The sequence below is a fragment of the Mirounga angustirostris genome, unplaced genomic scaffold (genome assembly GCF_029215605.1).
Source record: "Mirounga angustirostris isolate CCGP_5_RB_7025 unplaced genomic scaffold, mMirAng1.0.hap1 SCAF_10, whole genome shotgun sequence".
NCBI lineage: Eukaryota > Metazoa > Chordata > Mammalia > Carnivora > Phocidae > Mirounga > Mirounga angustirostris.
In genome coordinates this window covers 24,612,172-24,625,402 of record NW_026991718.1, presented here as the reverse complement: position 1 = coordinate 24,625,402, position 13,231 = coordinate 24,612,172, and the positions used below count along the sequence as shown (strand labels likewise).

The window sequence follows — 13,231 nt, the reverse complement described above, 5'->3', positions numbered from 1 at the left end:
GCATACTGAGTAGCTTTTTGGTACAGCAGATTGAAAATTGAACTGGAGAAGAAATGCTTGAATTCTAGTCTGGGCTCACCCACCAACTGGCTGTGTCACTGGGGACAGAAGTGTTTTGGGTCTCAGTACCATCACTTATAAAAGGGGGTGGGGAACATCTGAGTGCCCTTCCAAGGCTCACATCTAATGATGCAAAGGACTTGACAGTTTATCCCTAAAAATACCTCTCTTTCTTACCAGAAAGAAAAGGCCTTAGACATCTTCTAAGGAGAGTCATGGCATACAACCAGGAGCCTCTAGACAAGACCCCTGTCATCAAATTCAACAGCCAGGACTTTAACTCCTTGCAGGATTGTTGCCTAAGCAGAAGCCTACCATTTGAGGATGAGACATTCCCTGCAGAGACTTCTTCCATAGGTCTGAAGCTGCTCCAGGGAAAAAAACCTCTCCAGCCTGAGGTGGATGCGGCCAAAGGTGAGTGGGCCCTTCAGGAACACACCCAGCTCCAGGGCCTTCCTAGCTGCCTGCCATGGTGCCTCAACTGAAACAAGAATGGGCCCGTGCCCTGGCTTTCAAGGATGGCCCAAACCAAGTGGGAAGGAGAATGAGATTTATCTGGTCCCTCAGCTACAGTGTTGTACCTACCCTTAGTGGGATGGAAGGACCCTGTACCAGGAACCAGGACCCCTGTGTCCTAACCCATTTCTATCACTGAGCACATCACTAGATTGCATGCCTCATGTTCTCATCTGAAAAATGGGAAACCATGGGTTTGAAGATTGTAGTAGTTGGTCTCATCTCCATAATTGAGCCCATCTGTCTCCATCACTCCTTATTCTCTTCCTTATCACTGTCCTTCTTCTTTCTTTTTCCCTGTTGGAATTCATTCAAAGGGAAGATATCACGTCAGTCACTTATACAATAGGATAAATTTAAATAATTGCCTCACCTCTCTCATTTATACTTGTATTTTCAGTCTTGCAAAGGCTTGATCATTTATAAAAGAATTTCAGACATTAGCTGTACAATTAGGGAGATATTTCAGGGCAACATTCAAAACCCCCTCCTCCAATACTACAGCAGATAGCCACTAACTCAACCTCATGGTGAGATAAGCCCTGTTGATTTTTCTAAACTATAGCCACTCCAGGGCATGAATCCCCAAGAAAAATTTCTCAGCCCACTTAACATTCTTATAATCTCATCAGGGCTACTACTGATGCAAAGAACCCAGGTGAGGACCACTCCGGGGGCCCTAATGACCAACTCTCCTGTTCTTGCTTCCAAAAGCAGCCAGCAGAGCCTAGAACAAGAGAAAATAATATAATGTCTAAAAAGCTAATAATTACAATATCAGCAAGTGTTACCAAGCACTGATTAAATGCCAAGCACTCTACTTTCAATAAACCCAGGTTAGGTTATACAGAAAGGGCATTTTCTGATGACGTATACAACAAGACATTGAACTCTGGAGGTGCCAAGTCTTGCCCTACCCTGGGACAGATTTGTAGGGAGGCTGAGTGGGGATCAGCTAGGGCTCACGATCAGATGGTGGTACACAAGGCTTCTAGGGTCCATCTCACCAGCCAGAGGTATTAAGTCCCCAGCAACGATTCTCTTCTGGCTTTCTTCTCTTACAGAGAGCAGAACAGAGAACACTATTTAAAGTTTGGAAGGCTTATATTTTTTCCCTTTGTTATTTTTAGGAGCTGAGATTCTTTTAGAAAGTGTTTTTTTTTCCCCCAAGGTGCTGAGTAATAGATGTGAGACCATATTTATAGTGTTAAAGAATTTATAACATTTCTATGCTGAAATGGAAGGGTTTCAGAGGAAGGGTTGAGAGTGTCTTATTATCTGATTCTAGCAGCATCTCAAATTTTGTATTTCGGGGGCAAGGAGAAACTGAGGCAAATAGATATGAGATGACTTCCACAGAATCCTGCCAGGAACCTGAAACAGGGGTGGCCAGAGGCAGATATGTCTTACTCCCATTCTTCTTCTCAGCCAAAAGCTGAGACAAATGTCTTCATGTCCCTTACAACATTTACATTTGTATTTTCCTGAGTTTTCCATGTGTCTTCTCTTACTTTGTCTCTTTTGTTCTTTCCCAGTTATATTAAGAAGAACACAGATTTAGATAGGTGATGCAACTTGCATAAGGTGGCAGTTAGTGAGGGAAGGACCTGGGATTTAAACTAAGATTCCTGACTCCACACGCTGCACTTTTCTTCACATGGGATTGTGTGCCCAGTAGGACTCTGTTAGGATTTGAATGAATGAATAAGTGTGTGAATGGATGAAGGAATGACTCTATCTACAGGTCCTTGACATAGATTTCAAGCTCCATATGTGCAATTGAGAATCTGTAGGTCGACTTGTTTAACAAGTAGGATGGTAGACAAGGCCAGTGAATTCACCCTTTCAACATGGTGACATCCTCAACTGCCAAAGCTTATAGTTGTTCCTGAAAAGAGCCTTGGAGGAAGAGCCATGGCCAGTGTGGCTCAATCCTAGTTGTAAAAGCCAATACTTACATACTGCTGACTGTATGGCAGGCCTGGCTTTAGGGGCTTTGACTCATTGAATCCTCATAGTAATGCTATAAGGAGGTACTGTTATTAACCCCATTTTACAAATGTGAAATAGAAACAGACTTAAGTAACATGCCCGAAGTGGTACAGCTGAGATTTAAGCCCTGGACTCTGTCTCCAAGACCTGTCCTCCTATCACCACACTACCCTGTCTTCTGTTGGGCCTCATCATAAGCTCATGTTGTGTTCTGGGCTCCTATTTGCCACAAATGTTTTGTGCACCAATAGACTCCTAGCTTGTCTGGGTAACCAGGAATCAATGTCTATGTTGTGTCCTTCTTTCCATTTTTTAGGTGAAAAAGAATGAAGGTAAAAACGAAATATTCTATGTATACTTCACATGATTATTTTAAGGACTAAATAAAGACAATACTCAGAAGAGTGTCTAGCACATTGTAAACACTTACTAAACACTAGCTATTGTTACTACATTCAATTTGGGAGGGATGGCATAGGGTAGCAGACTCAGGGACTGTCATTTTGGATCCCTCAGGCTTTCACAGTCAAGTCAGTTTCAGCCCTCAACAAATTTCAACAAACACTTTTAGGGGAGAAATGTAGGTCGGATGAAACCATTTGAAGGTCTAGGGGAGCCTGGCAGGGAGTGTGGAGAGTGACTTTCTTCTCATGTTCTGCTGCCTGTCACTAGTTGCAGAAGGTTGCCTCCCAATCTAAAGCTTGCCCAGTCACTGTCTAGAGGTCCGGCTGGCACTCCTTAAAGTTCAACTATATAATGGCTGAGGTGGCACCAAGGTTTCTGAGGCCATCTTCACATCCTAGGCTTTTCCAGACAATGGGGACCCTCCATCCTCTAGGCAGTTGCTAAACCATCATGGATATGATTCTACCTTGAGTACTCACTTGGGCTTGGTAGATTCACTAATAGCCCAAGAGTCAGGAGCATAAAACTAGACTCAGTTTTCTATGCCTGGTGCAAAAAAGTTGTTTAATGTCCCATAATGTCCTCTCCCTCTCTTTCTCTGTCTCTCGGACTTTCTATCTCTCCTTCCATCCCTCCCTCCCTTCAACAGTCAATATAATCCATTTTGCTGCTTGAACTTTGAAATAGAAGCTCCTTCATATCCTGCTTCGTTCGGCTTCTCTTTGTTTAATAAATTTCCAACCCACCCCTCACACTCTCCCCATTGGCAGGCAATCAGGTTCTGGAACAACCTGTGACCCTGCACTGAGCAAATGGCACTGATGGGACCCAACTCCTCATCAGCCTCAGCACTGCCTGCAACCTCCCATGTCAGCAAGAGACAATGCTGAGAATTAGACTTGTACATGGAGTATCTATTTGTTATTTCCCTGAATGAAAGTTGATGTTAGAGTGACTTTTAGAATTTTAATTTCATAAATAATAATAAATCCCATTTATCAAGTATGTGCATGCATTAAGTATTAATCTAAGCACTTTACATATGACATTTCATTTAATTCCCATAATAGTCCTGTGAGGTAGATAATATTATTATCCTTATTCAAAAGATGAGCACTGCCCAATAGAATTTCCATGATGGCAGAAAGAGTCTTTTGGTATCGTTCAGTACAGTAGCCACTAGTTATATGTGGCTATTGGGTACTTAGAATGTGGCTAGTGCAACTGAGGGATTGAAGTTTTAATCTAATTTAAAGTAGTCACATATGACTTGTGGCTGACATCACAGAATTATAGATACAGATCTTCATAGCAGAGTCACCAAGATATATCCGATTGAGAGGTTGCAGTTTCATTTTTGCCCCCATTCTCTCGTGAAAAACATTTCACTTCTCAACTGAAGAATGAGCTGTGGGCCCACAACATGTTCTCTGATGGGTGCTTGGAGCTCCAAACCCAACTCCATTGTGGATTCTAGCCTGTGGCCATCCCAAAATGAAGTATTGCCTCCCCAGGTAACAACTTTTCATCTTTTAAGTAGCCAGAGTGGAGTTTCTAAAAGGATCATTCACTAGAAATGATTCACCTTGGGACCAAAATGGGTTCTTCAGAAAAGGAAGGGGTTAACAAAATGGACATATACGTGTAGTTTACGAAGGCAACAGGTGACAGAAGGTGACAAAGTGATCATGCCAGGCCAAATGCCACTGAGCCAAAGAACTTTGATGCCAATAAAACAAAGCTCTCTAGCAAAAATAGAAGGGGAGTGACACTGCCACCTGGCCCAGCCTGAACTCTGGCTACCCTCTGAAAGATATATTCAGCCTGTGTCTGAATGCCAAGATGCTAAACCTGGTGTTCCCTCATCCAAGAGGCAGCACACCATCTGGAACGGTGCATTAACAGCCTTTGATGAATGCAATAATCACTCCAAAATATACAAAGTGATGTTGCATTGGAAGACACCTCCAGGGATGATTGCAGGAGAGTGTCTGGTTTGGTACCAATTAAGCTAGTATTTTCTAAGATTCCAGGGGTTCTTGCCTTACATGTGCTTCTGATATACCTAATATAATACAGATTGCCCCAAACGTTTGCCTTGAGAAAGGGCTTCTCAATGCAGAAGTTGCTAAGATTACTTGTAGGACTATTGCTGATGGCTTCTGTATTAGGGTTCTCCAAAGAAACAGAAATAAGATATATATGTGTGTGTGTGTGTGTGTGTGTATGCATCTATTATATATCTATGTATCTGATAGGATATAACCAATAAGAAATACATAGATTTAGCCTGTTGATGTTTTTACTGTGAGGAATTGACTCACGTGATTATGAGGACTGAGAAGTCCCACGCGTCTGCCATCTGCAAGCTTGAGACCCAGTCAAGCCAGTGGTGTAGTTTAGTCTGACTGGGGGCTGATGGTGTCATTCCCAGTCCAAGGGCAGGAGAAGACTAAAGTCCCAGCTTGCAGTCAGGCAGAGAAGGGGCAAATTCTCCCTTCCTCTACCCTTTGTTTTGTTCAGGTCCCCAGCAGATTGGGTGGTCCTCACGTGCTGGGGATCATAATCTGCTTTACTAAATTCCGATTCAAATAAATGCTAATCTCATCTAGAAACACAGACACACTTAGAAATAATGTTTAGCTGCGTATCTGGGGACCCCATGATCCAGTCAAGTCATAAAATTAACCATCACAACTGCTTTCTGTATGATGTTTCAGAGCCCCTGAAGAGCCCACCTCACAGAATCAGAAAACACTGATCCAGAGAAGCCCACAGTGCTGGTGTGGTCAGCGGGGAAGAGCTAGGCACTATAGAGCCACATTGCCGGCTTCACAGCCCATTCCTGTGGAGTCTGGAACAAATTGCTCAGCTTCCCTGAACCTGCCCCCTTGCCGGGGCGGGGCCTCAGAATCCTTGGTGTTGCCGTGTAAATCCTGAATGCCACCTCCAGCTAATCCACTAAATCCAGGTTGTGGGAGGAGGCACCCAGCAGTCTGCCTGTCTGCGAAGGTCCCAGCTGATTCTGAGTCACACTCAGGGTGGAGACTGCTCTTTGCCAGTCTTGTCACACTTCACTGCCCTGGTGTGCTCGTCCCACCTGGTGACACCTGCAGAGCATGGCCATCTCTTTTTTTTGGGGGGGGGGGGTTGAATTTAAATTCCAGCTAGTTAACACAGTGTAATATTAGCTTCAGGTGTACAATTTAATGACTCAACACTTCCAGACAACACCTTGTGGTGCTCATCACAGCATGTGCCCTTCTTCATCCTCATCACCTGTTTCACCCATCCCCCCACCTGCCCTCTGGTGACCATCAGTCTGTTCTCTATAGTTAAGAGTCTGTCTCTTGGTTTGCTTCTCTTTTTTTTTTTCGGCCCCTTTTTTTTCTCTGACTTATTTTGCTTAGCATAATACTCTCTAGATCCATGCATATTGTTGCAGATGGCAAGATTTCATTCTTTTTGATGGCTGAGTAATATTCCATCATATATATGTATCACATCTTCTTTATCCATTCATCTTTACCTATTCTCTCAGCAAGTCAGCCCAGCAGACTAAAATGTTTCTGGGTATAATTTCCATCTCTTCCTACTTCTCTTTTAAAAAAAAAAATTTTTTTTTATTTATTCATTTGAGAGAGAAAGTGAGCATGAGCAGGGATGGGGCAGAGGGAGAGGGACAAACAGACTCCTCGTTGAGCAGGGAGCCTGACGAGGGGTTCCATGCCAGGATCCCGGGATCACGACCTGAGCCAAAGTCGGATGCTCAACCCACTGAGCCACCCAGGCACCCCTACCTCTGCTCTTGTTAGATCATCTAGCATCAGGAGGAGTAGGGGACCCTATTTCATCTGGTCCCTGGAATTGAGCTGGATACCTACCAGACCACTCTGAGCACCCACAAAACCAGCCTGAGATGTAAGAAGATCTGGATCTCTACAAACAGAGCATCACAGGCAGTTGGTTTTGAGGTACGAAGCAGGGAGCCGTGATTCTGCAGGCAGATATCAGAGGATAAATGGCAGCGGGAGGGTGTCTGGCCGTGGGGATCCTACACCACCGGTGAGCAACAGCCTTGCGCGCTGCGGACAGGGCACAGACTCGCAGACCAGTAGCAGCGGGAAAAGGACTTTAGGGCAGCCCCCAGGGTGGAAACCCGGAGTGGCGGGGTCGCGCCTGTGAACTGCAGCCCCCGGGGTGGAAACCTGGAGCAGCGGGGTTGGGCGTGCACGATCTGGGTGTGGCTGGCGGTTTTAGAAGCACAAAGGGCAGAGACGTGCCCTGACCTTGAGGCAGGACTGGGAGCACTACAGAGGGGTGCACAACCCAGGACGCTGCAGTTTATAGCAGCACGGACAGAAACGGAGACAGTGTGGCCTGGAGAGCTCACTGAAGTACAGACTGCGGTCTCTCTGCTCTGAGGCAGAGGGTTGGAAACGATCTCTTCTGCTCTGACTTGCGGAAGAGACACAGAAAGCTGCCAGGGAAAGCCACCAGAGAACAAAAGCCCCCAAAACTGATTCCCACTGAGCCCATCCCCCGCCACAGGGGCACAGGGCAACTCCGCCCAAACACAGTTGCCTGAGTAACAGTGCTGCAGACCCCTCCCGCAGAAGACAGGCTGGGAAAACAAGAGGCCAGCAACCCTAAGGTCCCAAGAAAACAGGTGCATCTTGCTTGGGTTCTAGTCAATAATTTGGACTCTATACATTCCCTCAAACACCCATCAACAGAATGACTAGGAGGAGGAGCCCCCAAAATAGAAAAGACTCAGAGATTATGACTTATGCTGCCAATTTACAAATGGATACAGATATAACCAAGATGTCAGAGATGGAATTCAGGCTAGCGATTGTGAAGACAATGGCTAGAATGGAGAAATCAATTAATGGTAACATAGAGTCTCTAAGGGCAGAAATGAAAGGTGAATTGGCAGAACTTAAAAATGCTATCAATGAGATCCAATCCAATCTAGATAATCTAACAGCTAGGGTAACTGAGACAGAAGAGAGAATAAGCGACCTGGAAGACAATATAATAGATAAAAATGGAAAAGAGGAGGCCAGGGAAAAACAACTCAGAATCCATGAAAATAGAATCAGAGAAATAAGTGACACCATGAAGCGTTCCAATGTCAGAATTATTGGAATCCCGGAGGGAGTGGAGAGAGAGATAGGGCTAGAAGATGTATTTGAGCAAATCGTAGCTGAGAACTTCCCTAATCTGGGGAATGAAACAAACATTCATCCTAGAGGCAGAGAGGACCCCTCCCAAGATCAAGGAAAACAGGCCAACACCCTGGCATGTAATAGTAAAACTTGCAAATCTTAGAACCAAGGAAACCATCTTAAGGGCAGTTAGGGGGAAGAGATTCCTTACATACAGAGGGAGGAACATCAGAATAATGTCAGACCTATCCACAGAGACCTGGCAAACCAGGAAGGCCTGGCAAGACATATTCAGGGTACTAAATGAAAATACATGCAGCCAAGAATACTTTATCCGGCAAGGCTTTCATTTAGAATGGATGGAGAGATGCAGAGCTTCCACGACCGGCAGAAACTGAAAGAATATGTGACCACTAAGCTGGCCCTGCAAGGATTATTAAGGGGGCTTCTATAAAAGGAGAAAGGCTCCAAGAGTGATATACAACAGAAATTTACATGGACAATCTATAAAAACAACGTCTTCACAGGCAACATGATGACAATTAATTCATATCTTTCAATAATCACTCTCAATGTGAATGGCCTAAACGCTCCCATAAAACGGCACAGGGTTGCAGATTGGATAAAAAGACAGGACCCATCCATATGCTGTCTACAACTCATTTTGAACCTAAAGATACATCCAGACTGAAAGTGAAGGGATGGAGATCTATCTTCCATGCCAGCGGACCTCAAAAGAAAGCTGGGGTAGCAATTCTTATATCAGACAAATTAGATTTTAAACTAAAGTCTGTAATTAGAGACACAGAAGGACACTATATCATTCTTAAAGGGTCTATCCAACAAGAAGATCTAACAATTGTAAATATCTATGCCCCCAACATGGGAGCAGCCATCTACATAAGCCAACTGTTAACCAAAATAAAGAGTCACATTGATAACAATACGTTAATTGTAGGACACCTCAATACTCCACTCTCAGCAATGAACAGATCATCTAAGCAGAAAATCAACAAGGAAACAAGAGCTTTGAATGATACATTGGACCAGATGGACCTCATAGATATTTACAGAATATTCCACCCTAAAACAACAGAATACTCACTCTTCTCGAGTGCACATGGAACTTTCTCCAGAATAGACCATATACTGGGTCACAAATCAGGTCTCAACTGATACCAAAAGATTGAGATTATTCCCTGCATATTCTCAGACCACAATGCTCTAAAACTGGAACTCAATCACAAGAAAAAATTTGGCAGAAATTCAAACACCTGGAAGCTAAAGACCACTCTGCTCACGAATGTTTGGGTTAACCAAGAAATCAAAGAAGAACTTAAACAATTCATGGAAATCAATGAGAATGAAAACACATTGGTCCAAAACCTATGGGATACTGCAAAAGCGGTCCTAAGGAGGAAATACATAGCCATCCAAGCCTCAGTCAAAAAAATAGAAAAATCCTGAATTCACCAACTAACTCTACACCTTAAAGGACTAGAGAAAAAGCAACAAACGACACCTAAGCCACACATTAGAAGAGAAATAAAATTAGAGCAGAAATCAATGAATTAGAAACCAGAAACAGTAGATCAGATCAATGAAACTAGAAGTTGGTTCTTTGAAAGAATTAATAAGATTGATAAACCACTGGCCAGACTTATCCAAAAGAAGAGAGAAAGGACCCAAATTAATAAAATTATGAATGAAAGGGGAGAGATCATGACCAACACCAAGGAAATAGAAACAATTATTAGAAATTATTATCAACAACTCTATGCCAATAAACTGAGCAATCTGGATGAAATGGAGGCCTTCCTGGAAACCTATAAGCTGCCAAGACTGAAACAGGAAGAAATTGACAACCTGAATAGGCCAATAACCAGTAACGAGATTGAAGCAGTGATCAAAAACCTCCCAAAAAAACAAGAGTCCAAGGCCTGATGGATTCCCTGGGGAATTCTACCAAACATTCAAAGAAGAAATAATACCTATTCTACTGAAGCTGTTTCAAAAAATAGAAACAGAAGGAAAACTTCCAAATTCATTCTATGAGGCCAGCATTACCTTAATCCCCAAACCAGGCAAAGACCCCATCAAAAAGGAGAATTTCAGACTGATATCCCTGATGAAGATGGATTCCAAAATCCTCCACAAAATCCTAGCTAATAGGATTCAACAATACATTAAAAGGATCATCCACCACAACCAAGTGGGATTTATCCCGGGGATGCAAGTGTGGTTCAACATTCGCAAATCAATCAATGTGATAGAACACATTAATAAGAGGAGGGAGAACCATATGGTCCTCTCAATTGATGCAGAAAAAGCATTTGACAAAATACAACATCCTTTCCTGATTAAAACTCTCCAGAGTATAAGGATAGAGGGACCATTCCTCAAGCTCATAAAATCCATCTATGAAAAACCCACAGCAAATATCATCCTCAATGGGGAAAAGCTGAGAGCCTTTCCCTTAAGATCAGGAACACGTCAAGGGTGCCCACTCTCACCACTGTTGTTCAACATAGTACGAGAAGTCCTAGCAACAGCAATCAGACAACAAAAAGAAATAAAAGGTATTCAAATTGGCAAAGAAGTCAAAGTCTCTCTTCGCAGACGACATGATACTTTATGTGGAAAACCCAAAAGACTCCACCCCCAAATTACTAGAACTCATACAGCAATTCATTAATGTGGCAGGATAAAAAATCAATGCACAGAAATCAGTGGCTTTCTTATACATTAACAACGCAACTGTGGAAAGAGAAATTAAAGAAACGATTCCATTTACAATAGCACCAAAAACCATAAGATACCTCGGAATAAACCTAACCAAAGAGGTAAAAGTTCTATACTCTAGGAACTACAGAACACTCATGAAAGAAATTGAAAAAGACACAAAAAGATGGAAAAATATTCCATGCTCATGGATCAGAAGAATAAACATTGTTAAAATGTCTATGCTACCCAGAGCAATCTTCAATGCCATCCCGATCAAAATTCCAATGACATTTTTCAAAGTGCTGGAACAAACAATTCTAAAATTTGTATGGAATCAGAAAAGACCCTGAATCGCCAAGGAGATGTTGAAAAAGAAAAACAAAGCTGGGGGCATCATGTTGCCCAATTTCAAGCTATATTACAAAGCAGTGATCACCAAGACAGCATGGTACTGGCACAAAAACAGACATACAGACCAATGGAACAGAATAGAGAACCCAGATATGGACCCTCAACTCTATGGTCAAATAATCTTTGACAAAGCAGGAAAAAACATGCAATGGAAAAAAGACAGTCTCTTCAATAAATGGTGCTGAGAAAATGGACAGCCACATGCAGAAGAATGAAACTCTACCATTCTCTAACACCATTCACAAAGATAAACTCAAAGTGGATAAAAGACCTCAATGTGAGACAGGAATCCATCAAAATCCTAGAGGAGAACATAGGCAGTAACCTCTTTGACATCGGCCACAGCAACTTCTTTCAAGATACATCTCCAAAAGCTAGTGAAACAAAAGCAAAAATGAACTTTTGGGACTTAATCAAGATAAAAAGCTTCTGCACAGCAGAGGAAACAGTCAACAAAACAAAGAGGCAACCCACAGAATGGGAGAAGATGTTTGCAAATGGCACTACAGATAAAGGGCTGGTATCCAAGATCTATAAAGAACTTCTCAAACTCAACACCCAAAAAACAAATAATCAAGTCAAAAAGTGGGCAGAAGATATGAAAAGACACTTCTCTGAAGAAGACATACAAATGGCTAACAGACACATGAAAAAAATGTTCATCCATCATTAGCCATCAGGGAAATCCAAATCAAAACCACATTGAGATACCAGCTTACACCAGTCAGAATGGCAAAAATGGACAGGGAAAGAAACAACAAGTTGGAGAGGTTGTGGAGAAAGGGGAACCCTCTTACACTGTTGGTGGGAATGCAAGTTGGTACAGCCACTTTGGAAAACAGTATGGAGGTTCCTCAAAAATTTAAAAATAGAGCTACCCTATGACCCAGCAATTGCACTCCTGGGTATTTACCCCAAAGACACAGATGTAGTTGAAAAGAAGGGCCATATGCACCCCAATGTTCATAGCAGCAATGTCCGCAATAGCCAAACTGTGGAAAGAGCCGAGATGGCCTTCAACAGATGAATGGATAAAGAAGATGTGGTCCATATATACAATGGAATATTACTCAGCCATCAGAAAGGATGAATACCCAACTTTGACATCAACATGGATGGGACTGGAGATTACGCTAAGTGAAATAAGTCAAGCAGAGAAAGTCAATTATTATATGGTTTCACTTATTTGTGGAACATAAGGAATAGCATGGAGGACATTAGGAGAAGGAAGGGAAAAATGGGGGGGGGGTGGAATTGGAGGGAGAGATGAACCATGAGAGACTATGGACCTGAGAAACAAACAGGGTTTTAGAGGGGAGGGGGGAGGGGGGATTGGTTAGCCTGGTGATGGGTATTAAGGAGGGCACGTACTGCATGGAGCACTGGGTGTTATATGAAAACAATGTTTCGTGGATCACTACATCAAAAACTAATAATGTATTGTATGGTGACTAACATAACATAATAAAATTTTAAAAAGATAACTTTGTCTCTATTTTTAATAGTTTTAGAACTTACTTTGCTCTTTGTTGCATTCGTTAGAGGGTCACAATCTTTTGTTTTTTTAATGACAAGCAATACTAAGGCAGATTGTAGAGAACTTGTTTTTGTTTTTAAGGTTTTATTTATTTATTTGACAGAGAGATAGAAAGAGAGCACAAGTAGGCAAAGTGGCAGGCAGAGGGAGAGGGAGAAGCAGACTCCCCACTGTGCAGGGAGCCCGATGCGGGGCTCGATCCCAGGACCCTGGGATCATGACCTGAGCTGAAAGCAGACACCTAACAGACTGAGCCACCCAAGTGCTCCAGAATGTCACAATCTTAAATAAGAATGACAAGAGCAAAGTCCTGCCTTCTCCTGATTTTAGTGATGTACTCTCCTGCTGTGACATTTTTTTTTTTTGATGCCTTTGGGATTCAATTTGATAAAAATTTTCTTAGAATTTTTGCATC

At 42.6% G+C, this 13,231-nt stretch overlaps 1 protein-coding gene across 1 annotated transcript in view; it reads left to right on the top strand.

Annotated features, from left to right (window-relative positions):
• The first annotated feature begins 258 nt into the window (after positions 1-258).
• Positions 259-13,231, top strand: part of CAPN13 (calpain 13) — a 53,144-nt gene continuing 40,171 nt past the window's right edge. The window contains 2 exon segments of the mRNA XM_064573514.1: positions 259-434; positions 436-474. Of these exon segments, the coding sequence (XP_064429584.1) occupies positions 276-434; positions 436-474 (198 nt within the window). The 5' untranslated portion in view covers positions 259-275.